Here is a 22,232-nt window from a genome sequence, read left to right on the forward strand (position 1 = left end):
GATTGTTGGGTTTTTCTCTGTATCTATGAGGCGACTTTTGTTGTGATTTGGCGCTATATAAATAAAATTGAATTGAATTGAATTGAATTGAAGTACTGTCAGATTTTAAAACTGTCTTTAAAAGAATCAAAGTAGAAACTATCACGTGGATTAAACTGGTTTTCAGGCGTAACCCTGTGTTTACAGGATAACAATAACACGGTCTGTGTGCCAGGAATCAGATAAGTTAGGTTTCATTTACTCATTTACAGTATATATATTTTTTTAAACAGGTGTGTTTTCCTGCTCAGACCAGTTTTGCAGCTCCTATTGTTCTCTCACATAGCGTGCATGCCACTAGACTTGGCAGGACTGTGCCCTGCTTCGTATATAAAGATGCTGCAGGTGGATGTGAGCAGCATCTCTGGAGACAGAGTTGGGTTTGGAGGATCATGGCGTCCACACTGATGCTCCTGCTTCAGCTGCTCCTGGTCTCACTGGTGTCTGCTTCTCATTACTTTGGGGGAACCACGACCTACACCTACAAAGGAAGAAACCCTGATGGCTCTTTTAATGTGAGATACACAACGTTTAACTGTACTTAATGTTAATGACAGATAATAAGTGAAGCTGTTGTCCCGACTGTGGCAGGTCTGATTATTCTGATAGAATAAACTTTCACTTTTCAGCCTTTTCCTTGAATTCCTTAATTTTTGCTTCTTAACTTATGCATGCATTTTTAAACACTTTGTCTTTTATTAAAGTTTAAACAAATACTAAACTTTATTTTTTTAAACTATTGAGAACAACTAATAAATGTTCATCAATGAAAATATTATGAAAAACACAATAATAATAATAATTATGATGATGATGAAGATGATTATTATTGTGTTTCACTTTCTTCACCTCTAAATCCAGAGTGCCTTGACTAATCAATGGCTGCAGACGTGGCTTCCATGACCTACATTTGTTATTGATTGTGTTAAAATTGTGATCACATGATCAAACACAGATACAGAACCTTCTTCATACTGATAACGTGGAGTAAAACTGAAATAACTGGTGAGAATCTGACTGAGTTGATTATATGATATTTGCTATAGGTTCAAATTCGGGACAGGGACACCTATGATGGATGTTACTACTCCCTCTACTGGTATTGTTCCAGTGGATACTGTGGCTACACCTCCACAAGTCAGAGAGGCACACTGGACAGCAGCACCAGTGCTCCACTCTATAACAGACAATGGTGTGAAACTGAAACCGTCACCACGCGGGTCGTCCAGAGCAACAGACCTTTTGAAATGCGGTGAGCATTTTTCATTTAAAGTATGAAGATGTTGTTGATGTGCTTTATTATGTGTGACTATTGGTTACAGTTACTGAGTTGAAGTCATCTTATTCATTATATAACTTCCTGTTTAGTGACTTACTTCGTTATTTCCAAACAAACCAGGGCAGCCAGCTGCTGCTGGATCCCCACACGTACCTCTTACTGGGGCCATTCATGGTACTTGAACACTCTTGTGGATTTGGGAGAAAGATCCGACACTGGAAAACCAAACAGAGCACCAGAAGTTGCCATCCTACCTTTCCTCAGGTAAGCTTCCTGAAACTGATTTAAACTATTAGCCTCTGAACTGAAATCTGAATTTCAAAATGTCAGCAAAACCTGCTTCTCTCAAAAAGGGAAACAACACGCTCATTTGTTTTTATCAACCAGCAGTCAAATTAAAAGATTATACTTACTGACCAAGCATCATTTAAGCAGCCAGGACTTATTTGGTAATTTTGGCTGTGAAATCTATAAGTGAATGCTTTTGCCCCCTTTTCAGAACAACCTTATCATTTTACATTATTGTATCGTTATGACAACGGAACAACAGTATAAAAAATTAAAAACGAACTTTGTTTTTTCAGATTTATAGTTAACTGTAAACGCATATTTAACAAAATGTAACACAACATCGATTTTCAATATCAACAATGCTAAATATGATATTTAGCATAGCACGTTTTGCACACATTTAAAATATGTGCAAAACGTTTTTGAGCCGGGCCACTCAGTTTTGTAAATCTCCAGGCCTTATTGGGGGCGTTGCTGCTTCTCCACACCCACCTCTCTGCTCGTGCGTCATCAATTTTTACTTGTGATTGGACTGAAACCGTTGCATTTTCCCTCTAGCGTAAACGACGTCGGAGTTACAGTCATTTAAAAAGCACTTGTAAAGGGTTAATTTAATTTACAGTGAGAACTCTACCAGTTGCTGTATAATTACTTCTTTCATTTAGATTTATTTTTAAGTCTATTTTTCCTTCAGCTCTGTCATTAAACATATTTTTCTTTTTACCTTTTTGATCAATTTTCTATACAAGATAATCATACCAGTGAATGGTTCATGTTACTGTGTGAGACACTGAGAGAGACTTTGCTAATGTGTTTATTAAAGAGTTCCTGAAAACTGCCCACGGACATACAAGCTGATGTCCTTTGATCCTGATGGAGACAAAGTCAGATGCAGATATGGAAATCCAGGAAGTGCAGAGTGCTACGGCTGCACCCAACATTCAGGCTTCCACTTACACCAGGTTAGCTGATGTTCTAATGCACTGTACAATAACTCACTTGTGGTTTTTCCCTTTTAACTCCAAAATGTCCCACTGTCAGGACTCCTGCACGTTACATTACCAATACACTAATGCTGACCCGTTAGTGAATTCATTTGAGTTGGTGGTGGAGGATTTCCCACAAGGACACATCAGTCTGAGATACTCCGATGGATCCCAGTCCTCCAGGTCTCCTCTGTCTGCAAGAAGGAAACGATCTGCCGCCATGTATCCAACAACTACATACCCCCCCACTACCACATCATGGTGGTGGTGGACAACTACAGCCGCTCCTACTACAACTACAGCTGCGCCCACTACAACTACAACAGCCGCTCCCACTACAACTACAACAGCCCCCACTACCACATCATGGTGGTGGTGGACAACTACAGTCGCTCCTACTACAACTACAGCTGCGCCCACTACAACTACAGCTGCGCACACTACAACTACAACAGCCCGCACTACCACACCATGGTGGTGGACTACGGGCAGACCGCTGCAGGCGACCTCTCCTCCCCTCAGTAAACTACCGTTGCAGTTCTCTTTCCTTGGTAAGGCCCATTGTTGTCTCAGTGTTTGATGATGTGATGATGCAGCACACTCCGCTGTGCTCCGTTCTCAGCATGTTGCTGCTTTCATGACTCTGCACATGAAGACAGTGGTAACTGTGGTAGAAACAGCTGATTGCAGCAGACCTATTTACTCATGTGACCCACAGTTTATCTTAAAAACTTAATATTCATTTTACCTGTTTGCACTGAATTCTTCAGCAGCCCAAGAACCAAACTCCACTTCACGTGTTTGTTTAAAGCCTTAAACTTTTGCTATGCAGACAGCTGCTCCTTCCTGTTTGGTAATGGATGCTTATTTGTTACTACTCTAACTGTACTCCAGTGGATCCACCTGCTCCTTCATGCCAGGAGGGACTATACTTGCCCCAGTTTGTGCACCCAACACCTGCACACGGACAGCGCATTCATGCAGAGGTCAACAAAGAGGTGGAGATCAGAATCAAAGCACAGGCTTCATATGCAGCGTGAGTGAGACAAAGCTTGATTAAGGAGGCCTGATGGCAGCGAAACATTATTATCACTTCAGCAGGAAAGCTCAGCTCAGCATTAATGAGCTAATCCTTGCTTCCTTCTGTGGTTTTCTTACAGAATACAAGATATCATCATGAGCGGGCCAATGAATATGACCAAGCACAGAACCACACATAATGAGTTTGTGCTTCGGTGGACGCCGTTCTCCAGCGATCTGGGAGATTATTTCCCAGTGTGCTTTGCTGTTGAATCGGCGACAGGGTTAGCCTCGGTTTCATTCCTTTAAACACAGAAATAGTTTGGGAGAGCAAAGTCATGATTGGACTCTTTGTGGGTTTTTCAGGTCAGCAGTGACCAGTTTTCCAGGCAATACCCACTCTCATAACCACGGCACCCCGACTTCACAGTAAGTGACTTTTTGTTGTTTTTAGTGCTTTAAAAAAATGGATTTTCTGTCTAGGTGTGAGAAGTTTAAATAAATGTGCTTTTGGAATAAATAATGCCACTATGAACAAATTATAAAATGAAGCTCTCCTCATTTGACCTTAAGCTTTACAATTTCAAGAGTATTTGAAGAAATAATAAAAAGGAAAATTATTTAAGTCACACATTAAGTCAACTTATCATTGTTCTGTCTCTTCAGGTCCGGCGTCTATCAGTCCGAGATGAGGTGTGTCATCTTGAAAGTTGGAACAGAGGAAAGTGAGTCTAAAGTTGTCTTTGATACCAAAATGTGTGCATTTTATTTTATAAGGTGCTGTGTGTGTTCAAATATGTGACATATTTTCTATTTTCTTCACTGAATTCGTTTTATAGTTTTATAACTTTTTGACAATTGGAGTTGGAGGATTTTGACATATTTCTGGCAACATTAAAATAAACTGAAATTGTAAATCTTTAAATCTGTTGTGTTGGATTGCATTAGGTTTAGCTTAATGAAGAGTCCTTTGAATGGGTATCATAAGGTAAATTCTAAGTCTGTATGTTTTTTTACATCATAACATATTTTATATGTTTTTAACTTGTTTCAGTTAAAACCAACGTGATCTGCACTGAGTCTGAAATGAGAGTCGAGGTGGAGAAATCGTCCCTCCGTGGACTCCGTGAGGATCACCTGCGTCTCAGTGAGCCCAGCAACACCCTCTGCAGCCTGGAGAGATACTCCAACAGCACTCACATCATCGGCGTCATCCCTCTCAATGCTTGTGGCACTCAGATCGAGGTAACCAGAGCTCCTTTGTATCTATTCTGTTGTTGTTGGTTTAGATACCAGAACGAGGACTGACAGAGTGATGTTTGACTCTGCAGGAGGACGAGGAACATCTCATTTTCAAGAATGAAATCACCACAGTGGATGACAGCGGAGCTCTGATCACCAGGAAACATAACCTGGAAGTAGAGTTCTACTGTCAGTACCCCAAAAAGGGGAACGTGTCACTGGGCTTCACAGCACACAGGACGATGGTGGAAGTGTTTGATAAAGGCTTCGGCACGTTCACCTACCAGTTTGAGTTTTACCCCAACAACCAGTTCAGAAGCATCATTGATCCCAGTTCGTACCCTCTGGAGTACGACGTAGGGCAGAAGATTTACATGGAGATAGATGCGTCCTCCATAGTCAACGACACCGAGATGTTTGTGGAGTCCTGCAGAGCCTCACCGTACGACAACCCCAATTCCCAGCCAACCTACTCCATCATTGAAGACGGGTACGCATGTGCTGAAGAAAGTGAAGTGTATATTATTTACGGCACATCAGTTACCTCAACATTTGATCATTTGGCCAAGTTTGATACAAAAACCCACCATTGGATCAATATATAAAAGAAAAGAAGGAAAACCAGAGTTTTACCAAAGTTTTCTCTTTTCTTTGATTCTGAAATGCTGTAGAAACCCTGTGATGTCTCTGCTTCTGTAGCAGCTTTGATTGTAAGACATGGAGTTACAGCAGCTGTGTCGTCTTTGTGCTCGGCTCTGATTAGGTGCCCCGTGGACCCAACTGTGATGATCCATGAGACCGACAACAAGAGACAGTTTAGATTCTGCATCGAGGCCTTCAAGTTCATCGGTTTGCACGATCAGGTAAAGAACTGTAGATATCTAGAAGCTACAATTTCTAAAAGCACTAATAAATATGCCCAATTTGTGTTTTCTCCTTGGCTGGGACGGAGAAGCAAAGGTTTGACTGCAGCTCTGCTCTTGTTCCACTAGAGGGGGCAACTGTACGTCTGCTGATATACTGACAGTGTGTCCTGTTTCACTCAGGTATACATCAGCTGTTCAGTAATGATGTGTGAAGCAGGGAATCCCAACAGCAGGTGCTCACAGGGATGCATCAACTCCACATCAAACAATCACCACCACTCCCACCGCCGAAAGAGGGACTCTGCCATCCAGACTGCAGCGCACTTCGTTTCCCAGGGTCCTCTGCGTTTGAAGAGGTCAGCAGACACCAGCATGAGTGCAGGTATGGAAACACAAAGTGCTTCTTAACATTAGCTTCTTTGTTTGACTTTCACTAAAGTGTGAACAATGCTGAGGTTCTATTGTGGTCTTCAGGGAACAACCTGAACCTGAACCTGAACCTGGTCTTCATCGCTGGATGTCTTCTTGCTGCTGTTGCCATGATCTGTGGAGTGCTCCTGTACAGGGCCAAAATGTCAAAGGTCAAATACCAGCGTTTGGCCTCGAGTGAAAATTAAGACAGCAGTGTAATCAGAATACCAGTTCCTGCATTACTTTTCAATGAACCTCATTTTGCTGTCAGAGTTTCGGTGTTTGTGTATCTGCTCATGTTTAAATCAATCATGAATTTAATTCTTTATAATTCAGCTTCATTTGTGTAGCGTGAACTCACAACAACAGTCACCTCAATTAGCTTTATGATGTAGGGCACAGTCCCAGCTGTTACAGCTGTGTTTGTGTTTGCCAGCTTTAAGAGAAAACAGACATAAAACAGACTTTGAAAGATGAATCTTTGGATTGTTGTTCAGTCGTGCAGCTTTACAGCAGCTTTTCTTTTTATATGTTAGAGTGTGATTCACAGAAAGTGTTACTGTTGATGTGTGCTCCTCTATAATCATTTCTATGCACATTTGAGTAAATTTGAGACCAACATTAAAGCGGTTATTATGAACTTTTCTTCAATAAAAATCATTAAAGGCGCTCTCACGTGTTAGTGCTTTTCTTTCATTCTCTGCTGTGCTTTCAAATGCCTGAGAAGCTCCTTTCCTCAGTTAAAGTGTTGCATCAGCCACTGCATTTCATTAGCCTGTATGTTCACACGTGAATCGGCAATAAAGTGCTAATCAGTGCTCTTCATCAGCTGGTTACCAGGCAACCTGAAATGCTCAAGAAGCCGTTTTTTGTGGCTCCCGCCCTGACATGTAAAATGAGGAAAACACTGCATGTGTGTTAAAAAGTACAGTGTGCTGCATTTATGAAATCAATGGGCTGCTGCAGAGAAAACTACAATTTTCTGCGTGCAATAAAAACAAAAAGTTGAAGGTTGCGTTCAAATAAAACACATTTCTATTTGAGCCCTGCTGGTATTTATGAAGGAAACAGCCAAACTTAAATCGTGCAGCGTGCTGTCGCAGGCGTGCAGTCGGCCTGAAGAAAAAAGAGAGTATTTCACTGAATGATGTAAAACATAAATGTGCTGAATGACAACCAACTGAAACATTTATTGTGCCTGGTTAATGTCAGCGTTGTTCCTGAACCTCAGCGCACATCGGTCAGACACCACCTTCATCTTTATTCTGGAAATCGATTTCAACCTTTAACTTTCTGTGTTTTGAGAGGTTCTCTCCTCATATTTGCCATCAAACGTTCAGTTTTCTTCAGGAACATTTTTTATTTCTTGGATTTGTCCTTGTTCAACCGAGGAAAAGCTCACAATCCTAATCTTCAAATTTTGAATGACATTTAAAACAAAACAAAACTGAAGAACTGAGATGAAAATGAATTGGAACAGCCGTTAGTCTCGGGGAGCAGCGGCAAGAAGGAGCCACACAGAAAGCTCGCTCCAGACAAAGACCTGCAGGTGAAGAGCTCACCTGTGAAACGTCACAGTGTCTCCCGCCCCGCGTGACTCCTGAACAGCTGCTGTCCGTGCAGATCGTTCAATAACCCAAGCGACTGTTTTCATAAACTGTACACGCTGAATATCAGTGACATACACACACACACAGACACACACTCCTGATTTACTGAGTTTGGAGAAGGGAGGGGCGATTCTGATCACGTGATTACACAAGCACAGGAAGGCGGAAGGAGCAGAGTTGGTGGTGCGCTGGAGGTGGAGGCGGGTGAGTGTTGGCACAGCGTGGTTGTAGCTTTGCTGTCGGAGTGTGTGCGTGTCTGTGGACTGCAGAGGGGAGAAGGACAGTCACGGTGAACTCTGTGATCAGTGACTCAAAGCCAGCTCAAAGAAAACTGTCTGCGCTGTTTCACTTCCGGGTTCGTCATCCATGCGACGCTGTAGGCGCTGCTGTTAAATGTGCGTTTAACGGAACCGCTGTGAATAACACGTTGGCTGTAACGTGTGAAACATGTGTCAGGTGTGTCCCTCATCCTGAACCACTAACAGTGTCCGGCTAGGGTTGCCAACCGTCCCTTAAAAGACGGAATCGTCCCGTATTTAGAAACAAAAGTACACGTCCCGTATTGAGCTGATAAGGGACGCACTTTGTCCCGTAATACAGTGAGAATCAAAAGTAGTCTATAAATGTTAATGGAATTAACACTTTGTTTGAAAACATCATTCCCAGCCCCTCTCCTGCTTTGTGACCAATGAGCTGACAGCACACTTATGACAATTCAGATTACCGCTCATCTCATTGGTCGAGGAAAGGTCGCTTACAGAGAAAATACCGGAAGACAACAGTTGACCACAACAAGAAGCATGGCCAACAGGGGAACAAACGCCGACACTGCGGTGCAAGTCTCGGACGACAGTAAACCTAAAGCTGAGCAGACACTGTGCAATTTTTTCAGTCACGTTATTCAGCTCCTGCTCAAACTGCACGATTGACTCGCAGGGGTTAGAAGTTCATAGGTCACGATGCAGGTCTCACACTATACGGCCCGATGCTCTGATGCGACCTGAGTGCTCACACTGTGCCTCCATAACATGAAGGTTATAACAGATAATCTGTCGCTCTCTCTCTCTGTCTTTCACTCACACAGACACGCACACCACCATCAACTTTGCTAAATTGCTAATGAAAAACATGATCAGGCAGCTGTGATTGAGCAGCATGTAAATCCAACTATTTTCACGGTTGTTGTGGTCGTGATAATTTTGTGATGCCACATCGAAAAGGCTCGGATGAGCCAAAGTTCTACAAGTTGTGCCTCCATCGCTTGTGTCCAGATCACACGCTGCACAGCTGTGCTGCTGCGTCTTTTTCACCGACGTTTACGTGTTTGCGCATGAGCAGTGTGAGCGGCTGTGGTGACACCCTCACGAGCGATTGATGATCGGGAGCTGGTCGCGAGGTGTTAATCGCTTCTCGTTACCCCACGTATACTACACGATGCACGATGAAGGCCAAAATCGGGCCGATCACCAAATCGGTCGCACGACTCAAAAATCGGCTCAAAATGGGCCTAAAATCGCACAGTGTGAGCCCAGCATTAGAGCAGCAATGTTTGTTCCCCTCAGAGAAAGAAAAATAGGAGGACTGGGAAAAGGGAAACACCTGGCTGGGAAAGTGCACGATAACACCTATAAAGCGCACTGCACTGTGTGCCGGCGCACTTTTTCCATAGGCATGCTTCTAGTGGTGGGCACATGAAGAACATGAGGGGCGTGACAGCTCGGGGAACCCTTAACCAATTTGTTGTCCACCAGGCCACGGCAGAAGCAGATATGGTATGTAAACACTGGTTTGTTTTTTAAACCCTCTGGTTAAGGTTAATATGGGCATGTGCAGTGAATATCAGCGCTATGTGGCCAGAAGTGTGATAATTTATTTTGTGTAATAAACAACTGCAAGGATGGATGATTACAACAAATTGATGACTAATACATAAAAGTAATACATAGATGAATAATGATGATGAGTTAAGATGCGTAATCATGGGAACAAGCGGGTTTACAAACAGGAGCAGCTGATTAGCATTAGAAAAGCTGAAATAATACCTCAACTGGAGCCAATTGTACTAAATGCACTAAATGTGCACTGTTACAAGAATATTTTTGTTCTATTGCTTTCTATTAATTTATATAATTTTAAGTTAAGCAGGACAGAGTTCTTTTAAAGAAAGATTTACTTATATTCTCAAAAGTTAAGCATGACAGGCTTCTGTTTAAGAAGGAGACCTGTTTTACTGTGTTAATGTTGTCATTTTGAGCTAAAAATAAATGGCTAAATGATCATTTGTTTCCCATATGGTCATATCACAAAGAATATGCATCTGCTTAAATCAAATTCAAGTCAAATGGTTAAAAAATAATTTCACACACAAAAAAAAAGAGCTACCACACTGGGAAGGGTGAAGACAACTGGGTCGCCCGGCCCTGGCCACGAGGTGTCCCTTATTTATCTTTCAGGGAGTTGGCAACCCTACTTCGATAAATCCTGCAGTTTGAAAGTGTCTTTGACATGAAACATGTCGTCTGTGACAGGAGCAGGAAGGACAACAACACTGCACTTTTAGAAAGACTTTTAAACTAGTATACAGACTACGGTTGGGCGACGTTACTCAGTCCAGAAACCGACGACAGGTGATCTGTTCGCGCAGGTGACTTTTTGATGGGCGGGGCGATGCAATCATGCACGGACTGATTTGCGCGTTTAGAAAATCCCTCAGAACCAGCCAATAACTGCCTCCCTGAGCCTGGTCCTGGTGGATGTTTCTTCCTGTTTTTCTCTCCCACATTTCATTGTTTCTTTGGTCTGAAGGATCCAGATTGTTTGACTGATGAAGCGTCAACATCAATGATACCTGACACAGGTCACGTTAACAGCCAGTTTTCATCATGCCAAAGCTGATATGTTCCACAGGCTGTTAAAGCTGCAGCTGAACACTGAACAAAAACTGTTTCTAATCAGCTTGTTTCTTTGTGTGAAGCTGATTTGAATATAAAAACTCAGCTCACACAGTTCAGTTTGCATCCGTTCGGTCTGTCTGTGAGGAAATATGAGGACCTGATCTCATGTCACTTCATTACAGCCTCAGTAATGCAGAATGACCTGTTTGTAGTCCATCTGCAGGTGTGTGCAGTTTGGCTGCAGCGCGCCCACAGTGTCCTCCTTCCACCCTGCACAAACAGACGGGTTTCAGACTTTATTTGGAGGAACAAGTTTTTAAATTGAGTCCTTTTTTAAAATGGTCTGAGGTTATTAATAAATTCATTATTAAGGCTTTAAGTCTCTTAATAATTCATTTATTATGCAATAATTGGAGTATTTTAAAAAATGTTCAGATAGTTGTGACTTTGTCTTCATAAATTTCCCTTTGAACTGACAGCAGCTTATTAGCTTACAGACGTGATTTCTCCCCAGTGTAATGAGTCTGTTGTTTGTCATGTGAACATTCTTGATAAATTAAAAAGCAGAAGTTTCTGATAGTGTTGGAGCTCTGCTGTTAACACAGCTGTCTGTAATTTAATCCTCAGGGATATATTGGGCTCTTGTTACTGTTTAAATCCAGGACTTTCTCTGTGCTCTAACAAACCGTTTGGTGAATAATCTCGAGACGTTTCTAAAGCAAATCAAACTGGGATGTAAAATGTGTCAGGTCGAAGCTGAAGCTGCTGTTTTCTTCTCAGACTTGTCTGTGTTCACTCTAGGATGGAGCTGTGTGTTTGTCCCTGTAGAAGTCACCTCCATCCTACATGGACACAGCGTCAGTGTGCCGTGGGACAGGAAGCTGTAATGCTTAAATGGAGCCACTTTAAAGTTGTGCAGCCATCTCCTTAGAAATAACCGGCAATTTGCACAATTTCCTGCAGCATTAATCTCGTAGTATGTGCAGATTAGGATTTTGCGGTTATATTTTATAGTTTTTAATAGATTTTTATCACCATTTTATTACTGTCTGATAATCTCTCTGACTGGAGCAAGCAGATCTCACAGGGGTCACAGAAGAAGAGTCACATGACCTGTGACATGACGCTCATGTGAGTGCACTTGGGGTTTTAGGTTTTGTTTAGCTAACACAAAAAGAGCTTGGCTGTGTTGAACATTCTGGTCCTCCATAACTCCGAAGACAACTCTGTGAAGATTAAGACGTCACACAGAAAATCCTTTAAATGAATCGTGAGTCTCGTGTGTTCATCTGGTGAAAGTGCTTCCCTTTGATCTTTTGCTGTTCCTGTTCAGCAGATTAAAGCTGAACATCATCCCTGAGGCTGAAGCCGTCAGTGCTTCTCAACAGCAGAACTATGGACTACATGATGGACGAGGCGGAGGAGATCGTGGATGAGTTTGACATCGAGGACTACAACATAGCAGAGCAGGGACGACACAGAGTGATTGCACTTGTGAAGAGCTGCAAAAAGGCTCGGTGGGTCCAGATGTGCTAACAGTATTCACCTTAGTAGTTTCAGTTTCTTTTTTTCTTTTTTTTTGTCTGTCCCGTTTGGATCTTTAGCCGTCAGAATTGGTGTCTGAAGGCCAAGAAAGATGCCAAGTGGATTTATTTTACCAAGTAGATCATCATGGCCTTGCCATATGGGTCCATTTGATTGACCATTATTATTATTATGTATTTATTTGATTTGATTTTTTGGTCATTACAGACGGGACAGACATGACTGGGGGATAGGACAGGGAGACAAAATGAAAGAAAGAGAGGGAGAGAGAGAAAAACATGTTCTGCCCGGTGGTGTAGGGTCCTGATTACTCCAAGTTTGTGTTCCAGAGGGTGATGGGAGTCAAAGAGGAGGTACTGGTCCGTATGTGTGGGCTTCCGGTAAACTTCGATGTTGAGGTTGCCGTTCTCTTCAATGTGCACAGCGCAGTCCAGGAAACTGCGCTGTGCTACACCACCGGGCAGAACATGTTCCCTCTAAGCCTGAAGGGAAAAAGAAGGAACACACACATGTAAAGGAAGCACTCAAAATGTGCGGCTATCCTAAATGGGCGTTCTTAAAGTCAGCAAAGAGGCACAGAAAAGAAGACCAGACACCAGCGAGGGAGGATAAGAAGGACAGACGCAACAACATTGTCATCCCCTATGTAGCCGGTGTATCAGAGAAACTCAGGAGAGTTTTCTCCAAGCATGACATCCCGGTGCATTTCAGACCCAGCAACACGCTCAGACAGAAACTGGTTCACCCGAAAGATAAAACGCCAAAACACAGACTTAACAATGTGGTGTTTGCTGTACAGTGCAGCGAGGAATGCTCAGACCTCTACATTGGAGAGACCAAACAGCCACTTCACAAGCGCATGGCACAACACAGAAGAGCCACCTCCACAGGACAAGACTCAGCAGTCCATCTGCATCTAAAGGATAAAGGTCACTCTTTCGAGGGTGCCAATGTTCACATTTTGGACAGAGAGGACAGATGGTTTGAAAGAGGAGTGAAAGAAGCATCTATGTCCACTGTGAGCGACCATCTTTGAACAGAGGCGGGGCTTACAACACCAGCTGTCTGCCATCTATAATCCAGTTTTGAGATCCTTCCCAGACGCCTTAACGCCCACTCACATCCTGGGCCATCTGACCTCAGGAATGCGCATGATAAGGTGGGGCCAGGTTTCACAATGAGCTCACCCGAAACTCTGGCTGATTGGGACCCACACCCAGTTTCACACCTTGGCTCAGGCGATTAGAGGATCATCAGGGGTCCTTTTGTCCCTCTGTGGGGGGAAACTCCCACTAGGTTTATATCTGGGACTCTCCACCATTTGACCTTAGAACTGAAGAAGCTTCTCAGATGAGAGGTGAAACGTCTTCAAGTAACTTAAAGAAGTCCAGACGCTTTTCTTTGCAAGCTCCTTTGACTACGATGACCTGGATGACTGAGAACCTTCACAGACACTTTGAGGTAGCAGCCAAGAAAGGTGTAGTTTGTGTATATTAATAATGGATTGCATTTACATAGCACTTTTCTAGAGACTCAAAGCGCTTTACAATTCCACTATTCCTTCATTCACACACTGGTGGAGGCAGCCACAGCTGCCCTGGGACAGGCTGATAGAAACGAGGCTGCCATATCGCGCCATCGGCCCCTCTGGCCAACACCAGCAGGCAGTAGGGTAAAGTGTCTTGCCCAGGGACAGACAGAGCTGGGGATCGAACTGGCAACCTTCCAGTTACAAGATGAGCTTCCCAACCCCCTGAACCACAGTCAGGGGGTTGGGAAGGGGGTAATATAAAATGAATCCACACTCATAAGTCATTGTGACCAGGACTGCACAGAGCTCCTCTGGTTATCACCCGTTTTTATTGCTCTGGTTGTTTGAAGATTTTAATGATTCGAAGAAAAAAGGAAAATCAGTTGACTGGTTTAATCATACATGAATGTAACACAGCTACTGCGTTTGTACAGAGGTGTAGAGCAGCTGCCTTCACCTTTTGGCTTATTTTATTTGAGTCTCACAGGTGGTGTCACAGAGTGTAGAGAGCTCCATGAACTGCCCCAGCCAAAAAAACTCTAGACTCTCTTCTCCACCTTGTGGTACAGACTGGTACTACAGACTGTAGAATCAGAAATCAGAATCAGAAAGGGGTTTATTGCCAAATGTTGAGCAGGTTTACAACATTAGGAAATTGCTGCGGTGCTTCAGTGCAAACATAGTGTCATAAATAACACTTAAATAGACATGAAAAAATAAAAGTAGGAATAAGAATTAAAAGTGCTACGTGGAAAGATATGTGCATGAGTGCAGGTGGTGATCAGTGCCAAACATGGAATGATGCAGTGAACACAGCGTAGGGTCATGTGTTAGTGGTGGGAACAGTCATACGGTTATTGTTCATGTGTCCAACAGCAGAGGGGAAGAAACTGTTCTTATGGCGAGAGGTTCTGGTGCGAATGGACCGGAGCCTCCTGCCTGAGGGGAGCAGGTCAAACAGACTGTGTCCAGGGTGAGAGGGGTCAGCTGAGATCCGGGCTGCACGCCCCAGTGTCCTGGAGGTGTACAGGTCCTGCAAAGATGGGAGTCTGCAGCCAACCACCTTCTCAGCAGAGCGCACAACACGCTGCAGTCTCTGTTTGTCCCTGATAGTGGCTCCAGCGTACCACACGGTGATGGAGGAGGTGAGGATAGACTCGATGATTGCAGTGTAGAATTGCATCATCGTCCGTGTTGGCAGGTTGAATTTCTTCAGCTGCCTCAGGAAGTACATCCTCTGCTGGGCTTTCTTAATGACGGAGGTGATGGTGGGCTCCCACTTCAGGTCCAGGGTGATGGTGGTACCCAGGAAGCGGAATGAGTCCACAGAGGTGATGGGGGTGTCAGTCAGGATGATGGGGGGGAGTGGAGCTGTGTGCTTCCTGAAGTCCACAATAATCTCCACTGTCTTCTGGGCATTCAGCACCAGGTTGTTGTGGCTGCACCAGGACACCAGACGTTCAACCTCCCTCCTGTAGGCAGACTCATCCCCGTCCGAGATGAGTCCAATAACGGTGGTGTCATCTGCAAACTTGATTAGCTTGACAGACTGGTGGGTGGAGGTGCAGCAGTTGGTGTACAGGGAGAAGAGCAGAGGAGAAAGAACACAGCCCTGAGGGGAGCCGGTGCTGATGGTCCGGGAGTCCGAGACATTCTTTCCCAGCTTCACATGCTGCTTCCTGTCCGTCAGGAAGTCAGTGATCCACCGGCAGATGGGATCAGGCACATTCATCTGGGAAAGCTTGCCTCGGAGATGGTCTGGAAGGATGGTGTTGAAGGCAGAGCTGAAGTCCACAAACAGGATCCTGGCGTAGGTTCCTGGGGAGTCCAGATGCTGCAGGATGAAGTGTAGGGCCATGTTGATGGCGTCGTCTACAGACCTGTTGGCTCTATATGCAAACTGCAGGGGGTCCAGGAGGGGGGCCGTGAGGGTCTTGAGATAGGAGAGAACCAGGCGCTCAAATGACTTCATGACCACAGATGTCAGATGTAGCTGATTAAATTCACTTCATGGATGATTTGGATCACGTTATGTTAGAGTTTGTCGATCTTTCATAAACTGCTAAAAACACTGCTTTTTTTCTTTCAATTCGGGGACATCACTGACTTTAAAGCATGAACTAACACGCCGCTGTGAGTCCTCCCTAAAACTGTAAGTGATGTCACATTAATGTATCCGTGCGTCAGCCTCACACTGGAACTTCACCGAAAGCTTCTGGATTTATGCTCACTGAACAATTCCTCAAACCCATGTCGAGTAAAATCTGATGCTGTAGTGTGTAACACTATTTTTCATTTTCAAGACCTGGGTGGCTCCCAAATTATTACATTTTTAGAATAATTTCTTCTCCATCATCATCAAAAAATGTTATGGGCCAAAGTTTGAATGTACAGTATATGACGATTGCTGTTAATTTTAGCTTCATATGTCACATACCTTAATTAAATATGTGTTTTTGTTCTTTAAATAAAGGCATTTTTATGTAAAATCTGTGGCAATGGTTGATTAGCTCAGAAATTATGAAACATAAATTAAACAAAAAAAAGTTGCAGTTCGTTTTCTTTTCTTTTTTTTTTAACAATCAAAATAAACAAAGATCTATAATTTTGGGGCTGATAGATCAAAAATGTCTGCATATTGGGTCAATAAAATGTAAAAAAAAAATTGAATCTCTCTTGTAAAGAAAAATGAAGAAAATGCTTTTTTCATGTAACTTTCTTGAAACCTTTCATATTTTCTCTGATCACAGACTGATCGGTTGTGGGCTCTCAGATACTGACTGTGAAGTCGTGGCCTCAGCTCTGATGTCCAACCCCTCCCATCTGACAGAGCTGGACATGAGTCTGAACAAACTGCAGGATTCAGCAGTGAAGCTTCTGTGTGCTGGACTGGAGAGTCCAAACTGTCAGCTGGAGACTCTGAGGTGGGTTCACTGACAGCAGCTGTTGTTGTTTTTCTATATTTCAGATCTGTGGTGTTTGATACTTTCTGGAGGAGACGTCTCTGATATGACCTCCTCTGGTAAATGGTTAACATGTCAGAGGTACACATAGAGCAACATCAAGCACATCATCGGATGTAACTGAAAGGAATTATTGAAATGTTCAAATATTTTCTAAAACACACAGGAGTCAGGTGAAGCCTCACTGGTATTACATAAACTCCTGATGATTATTCATGACGAGGAAAGACAACGCCACTGTACTCTGTAAAGTCTGTGTAAAGCAGTAATAAATGCTTGTCCTGAGTTTGTCAAACAACATTTAAATTATTATAAAATGACCACATGAATAAAATGATCTTTCCAAATAATCCAGAGAATTTGACCACCAAATATCTGCAAAGGGTCAGGCAAGTCCTGAGGAGTCCGCTGAATGGGAAGAACAAGATCTGGGCTATCAACACCTGGGGAGGAAATAAGAGTAAAAAAAAAAAAAGTAAAAGCACAGAGGGTGTCTGTGTCCTGAATCCACTCCACTAAGTCTGACAGCTCAGCACACAGAGAAGAACTGATGTGTTCACAATTATGACTTTATCTCCATTTTTATTTTTTATTTAGATTGGAGCGCTGCTGGTTGTCAGATATCAGGGTATCTGATATGGGTTCAGCTCTGAAGTCCAACCCATCCCACCTTAAACATCTGGACCTGAGTCACAACATGAACCTGCAGGATTCAGGATTGAAGCAGCTGTGTGGTTTTCTGCAGGGTTCACTGTGTATACTGGAGACGCTGATGTAAGTCATCGTGCTTGATTTGTTCTGACATGAATATGATGTGAAAGTTGTCCTGACAATGAAGACGTAAAGCTGATATTATACTGATCCACAATGAGGATCTTCATGTTAAAGTTTGTTTTATTCTAAGGTTTAAACCAGGGGTGTTAAACATAAGGCCCAGGGGCCAGAATCAGCCTGGCAAAGACTCCAGTCCCACTCACTGGTCGTCTTTGGAGTGCATGAACCATAAATGTTGGACTTTTAAAAGTATTTTCATACGTTTACTGACAAGATACACAAAGTAAAAAAGGAAGCAACAAACACTGAGACCGGGACCAAGACTTGTAAACTGTACAGAACTAAACAGGGAACACGGAGACAGGACACAGAGAGACGGGGTCATGACTGACTTCCACTCTGGGGACGAGAGCCAGAACCATGCTGAACTCAAGACTAAATAATAGAGAGCTTGAACATAAAATTCCACATGAGACATAGAATGAGTCCAGAACAAAACACTGGGTCGAAGACCCAGGCTCATGACGTAGAAAGATGGAGGCCTTTTATTTATCAGTTTTATTTTGGGCTCATATTGAATCGACATCGTAACGACCGTCTTCAGCTCTGAACAGATTATGAAACACTGAATGATTTCAGGCAAAAACACTGTCTAATAAACCTGCATCTTTTATTCTTCATTCAGATTGGATGACTGCAGTTTGTCAGATATCAGTTCTCTCGCCATCGCTCTGAAGTCCAACCCCTCCCATCTTAAAGATCTGGGTCTGAGCTGGAACAGTCTACAGGATTCAGGAGTGAGAAAGCTGTGTGGTTTCCTAGAGAGGCCAGACTGTAAGCTGGAGTCTTTGAGGTCAGTCACCATGTTGTTCTTGTAGTGATATGAATATGATGTAAAAGCTGTGCTGACAGTAAACAGAAAGCTTATAATAAAATGATGTGCAGTGAGGATTAGGCCAATGACTGTAGCAGAGCAACGTTCTCATTTCTGGATAATACACAGTAAATTTAACTCGTCCATCCTGATACGCTTGTTTTCTTCGGAAACATGTTTGTGTCCCCTCCCTCATGGACATGTTTCAGTGATTTACTAATCCAAGGCTGGTTATTGTGGAAAATAATTCCTGTTTTCAATGTAATCCCCATTTTCCCCAGAAAGAAGTAGAAATACACGACACACCTTGTGATTTAACGGTTGATGGTTTTTGTGACTGCACTTGGGGACACATTCAAAGTTTTAGTGATTTTCCTTAAAGAAATGATGGACTGTTGTTTTATTTTTACTTAGCTGATTGGTTCTAATATGAATTCTAACAGTTGTCAAATAGGGCTAACAGCTATGTACCAACCTGACTTCTGCACAACACAATTGATGGTCCCAAGCAATAAATGAGAAGGTGTGTCCAAACCTTTGACTGAAGTGTGGATGATCTAAGTGAGAACATGAGCCTTTAAAAAGTCCCAGTGGGAGCAGTCAAAGCAGTCCCTCAGTCCCAGTATAGAGTCTTTGGTCCAGACTGGAACTACTGTGTGCCCAGTTTGAGCTCTCTTCAGTCCTGTGACCTGACAGACCCAGAGGGGCCATCACATCACATTTAGAAGCTCCCCTAATGGAGCCACAACACATGTCCAACACTTAGTCTGTCTTGTTGGACTTTCATTCTTTATACAGATTGGAGGGCTGTGGTTTGTCAGAGATCAGCTGTGATTATCTGGCAGCAGCGCTGAAGTCCAACTCTTCTGCTATGAGAGAGCTGATTTTACGGGGAAACGATCTGCAGGAATCGGACATGAAGCGGCTGTTCGAGCTGGTGGAGAGTCCAGACTGCAGACTGGAGAAACTGAGGTCAGTAGAGTGATGGAGTGAGTGGGTGGTGCTGTCAGCAGTATTGTACTAAACACAGTCAGTATGAAACAAAGATCCAGTGTTTCCTGTAAAGCTGCAGCTTCTCAGTGAAGCTGTGAGAGGAGAACGGTGACAGGCTTCAGGATTGGACAGAGAAATTGATAACAGCCAATCAGAAGCTGACATGTTCAGTGTCCTCTGTATTTATTAGTCACACCCTCTAGCAGATCATTACATGAAGGAACCTTTTAAAAACAAGCGCGTCCATGCTCACAGGTGTACACACGGGTGATCACACCCACAAACTACACCCTTTTTGGCTCCTACCTCAAAGCACACTGTGTTCTGTTGATCTTATGTGCTGCACAATAATGTTTAATATTTAGTATTTACTGTCATATTCCCATATATCATTGTGATGTTGTTTATTCTATTACTCTTGTTCTCTTCTGCTTGCTTTCTTTTTTCTTTCTCAGCAGGTGATCCAGGTGATTGATATATGCATTTTTTTTCTCTGCTCATTCTGTTGGTTTTTGTTTTTTGCCCTTCTCCCCCGTCCCTCTTCTCAGCTGTTTCTCTTTCCCTCTTTCTTTCTCCCCTTCTTTCCCCCAGTCAAGTCTGTCCCGTATTCAGCAAGTGAAAATAAAATAAACAATAAAAGGTGAATCAAATGGACCATTACGGCAAGGCTGGGATGGTCAGTTTGGTAAAGTAAATCCGTTGGGCATCTTTCTTTGCCTTTAGACAACAATTCTGATGCAAAAGAGCCAAACGGGACAGGCCAAAAAAAAAGAAAATGGATGTTCTTCAACAACTCTGTGGTTTAGTGGAACAGCATGAAATCGTTCAGGTCTCTCAGCAGTTTATTTCTACTGTGAGCTGGATTGAAATCAAAGACAGAATTAATGATAAAAGACTGCAGGTGTGTGAGCTTCATGAGAGCTTACAGTCTCTGGAAACACTCGTTTATCTCCTCTGCTCTTCCTCCTTCTCTCTGCAGGTGGTGATGATGGTAAACAGGACGGTGTGTGTGCTGAGAGGAGCAGCTGTGTCCTGATGATCCAGAGAGGTTGAAGCAGCAGCAGCTTGTGTGTAGAGACGCTCTGACTGGGCCATGTTACTGGGAGGTGGAGAGGAGAGCTTCATCCAGCAGTGACTGACAGAGGAATGAAGTGCAGATGACTGTCAGTGCTGCAGAGTGAACTGCTCTGAGAACAGCTCCACTGTCAGACACAATGTAGAGTCCAGCATCAGCCCTGTGTGTCCCTCTGGATCTGACAGGATCATCAGTGTATCTGGACTGACACGTTGCACCGGATTGTTGGGAAAAAATATTTTGTGATGTAAAAAATGTTTCACGTGGAAATGTTCAGTGATTGTTTCGTGGTTAAACATAAACACATATACAGATAGATGCCTCTGCACTCCCGGCTGTCTAGTTTCTGTTCAGTACAGTTAACTCTACTGGAACTCTACTGCTCCTCATATTCCAGTCAGAGTCCTGTTGTCTGTTAGCGGATATAAAGAGAGTGGTCAAGGTGCAAGAGACATTTGTTTGTATTTTCTATTTCTATACTTTTGCCCTGTGTGGATTACACAACATCTAAATAAATTCCATCCTGTGCTGACCCAGTTATTAATTTTACAGTCATTAAAGCTCATGTCTGATCATTCAGCCTTGGAAAACAGCATCCAAGCCCATGATAACTGAACAGGTGCAACAGTGTAAAGTTTGGTAATCTCTTCATTGTGTTTACAATTTTTTTCTAGTTAGTTTCAAGCTGTTTAATTTTAAATAACCTTCTGAGAGTGATGAGCCTGCGGTCTGCTGCGTGTCACTGATGAAGCTGTGCCTCATCCTCTCTGCCTCAGGGTCTGCTAATGTTAACAGAGGATCTCAGGAACCGCTTGTTTGTTTAGAGGAATGAAAAAAAACATTCAACTTCAGTGAGAGATTGATGTTCCAGTTGGGACAAAGACAAGAGGCTTCCACCAAATCTGCAAACTTTTACAATTAGAAGCTTTAAATGTTAGGATGCAAGCGAACATCAGCACACAGTCAGTGAAACGGCTGGAGGAGTCACCATGGAAACTAAAGTGTGCAGACGTTTCATATTGAAACAGTACCGCCACGTCCTGCAGACTAAAGCTGCAACTTACATGATCGTATGAGCAAAGTCAGCTGTTTTAGAAAGGAGAAAATGATATATGCGAGTAGCTTTGTTTATCATGCGTGTGTGTTATTGATGTATGTAATTATCGATGTGACAGAGCCTGCTTTTCATGTCTCTGGACTTCTGCAGCACTCGAGTCATGTGAGTAACACCTGCTTTATCGAGGCGGTGCACGTTTGTAACTAAACGAGACTCCCGTTCAAAGAAACGTGTGTGATGCAGGAACTTTCACGTTAGTTGTTTAAAATAATAATTCTGAGCAGTTTATACAAATTCAAAGAAGCCAAATTTCAGCCATGGAAAAAGTACCAATTAAAACTGAAGTTTTAATATGAACTTGTGAAAATGCAATAATCTCTCGTATGTGGTATTTTCATGGTCTGATTTTATCTTTCAGTTTAAATTAAATTCTTATATTTACCCTTTTAAATCTTACTTTTTCAGTTTAAATGTTGGGGGCTTGCTTTCACTTGGTGAGTGTTGAAAAAAATAATATTAAAATAAAAAATACTACTAATCTGTTACTTTGTGATTTTTACCCGCAGATTAGAACTGTCAGTGGGAAGCTAACAGCAGTGATGAAGTGTTTATTGAGCTGTTTTGTCCGTCCGTGACTCTTATCACAACATTTTACATGTCTGCAGAGGGAGCTTGAAGTCTTTGTGGTGGGATTGGATCGTCAGCCTCTAAGAAACTGTCCCCACAGCAGCTGTGGACTCCACCTGTCCCACTGATGTTCCACACCTGCCACAGCTGCTAGT

At 43.0% G+C, this 22,232-nt stretch overlaps 2 protein-coding genes across 7 annotated transcripts; both read left to right on the forward strand.

The window, feature by feature from the left end:
- The first annotated feature begins 398 nt into the window (after positions 1–398).
- On the forward strand, positions 399–6,803 carry LOC113028844 (uncharacterized). Its single transcript, XM_080306826.1, has 14 exons — positions 399–554; positions 1,086–1,291; positions 1,439–1,582; positions 2,433–2,571; positions 2,651–3,146; positions 3,490–3,631; positions 3,756–3,899; positions 3,982–4,044; positions 4,282–4,340; positions 4,670–4,860; positions 4,947–5,347; positions 5,621–5,720; positions 5,904–6,105; positions 6,198–6,803. Exons 1-14 carry the CDS (start codon positions 432–434, stop codon positions 6,338–6,340), a joined length of 2,553 nt encoding a protein of 850 aa, XP_080162952.1. The 5' UTR covers positions 399–431; the 3' UTR covers positions 6,341–6,803.
- Positions 6,804–7,857: 1,054 nt separating this feature from the next.
- On the forward strand, positions 7,858–20,925 carry LOC113029590 (ribonuclease inhibitor-like). Of its 6 annotated transcripts, none has more exons than XM_026180558.2 (7): positions 7,858–7,948; positions 11,972–12,155; positions 16,465–16,638; positions 17,275–17,451; positions 18,137–18,304; positions 19,124–19,297; positions 20,298–20,925. In XM_026180558.2, exons 2-7 carry the CDS (start codon positions 12,034–12,036, stop codon positions 20,302–20,304), a joined length of 822 nt encoding a protein of 273 aa, XP_026036343.2. In that variant the 5' UTR covers positions 7,858–7,948; positions 11,972–12,033; the 3' UTR covers positions 20,305–20,925. The 6 variants fall into 6 exon arrangements, with proteins under 6 accessions (XP_026036343.2, XP_026036342.2, XP_080162977.1 ...); XM_026180557.2 differs by having other exon boundaries at positions 7,863–7,948; positions 11,975–12,155; XM_080306851.1 differs by having other exon boundaries at positions 7,913–8,139; positions 11,975–12,155.
- The last annotated feature ends 1,307 nt before the right edge of the window (positions 20,926–22,232 follow it).

The sequence above is a fragment of the Astatotilapia calliptera genome, chromosome 9, assembly GCF_964374335.1.
Source record: "Astatotilapia calliptera chromosome 9, fAstCal68.1, whole genome shotgun sequence".
NCBI classification, from domain to species: domain Eukaryota; kingdom Metazoa; phylum Chordata; class Actinopteri; order Cichliformes; family Cichlidae; genus Astatotilapia; species Astatotilapia calliptera.

Excerpts from the sequence above, each read along its gene's own strand:
- LOC113028844 (XM_080306826.1), top strand. The coding sequence starts at position 432 with ATGGCGTCCACACTGATGCTCCTGCTTCAGCTGCTCCTGGTCTCACTG. Across the intron at positions 1,292-1,438 it reads AACAGACCTTTTGAAATGCG|GGCAGCCAGCTGCTGCTGGA; the intron begins GTGAGCATTTTT and ends CAAACAAACCAG. Across the intron at positions 1,583-2,432 it reads GCCATCCTACCTTTCCTCAG|AGTTCCTGAAAACTGCCCAC; the intron begins GTAAGCTTCCTG and ends TGTTTATTAAAG.
- LOC113029590 (XM_026180558.2), top strand. The coding sequence starts at position 12,034 with ATGGACTACATGATGGACGAGGCGGAGGAGATCGTGGATGAGTTTGAC. Across the intron at positions 12,156-16,464 it reads AAGAGCTGCAAAAAGGCTCG|ACTGATCGGTTGTGGGCTCT; the intron begins GTGGGTCCAGAT and ends CTCTGATCACAG. Across the intron at positions 16,639-17,274 it reads TGTCAGCTGGAGACTCTGAG|ATTGGAGCGCTGCTGGTTGT; the intron begins GTGGGTTCACTG and ends TTTTTTATTTAG.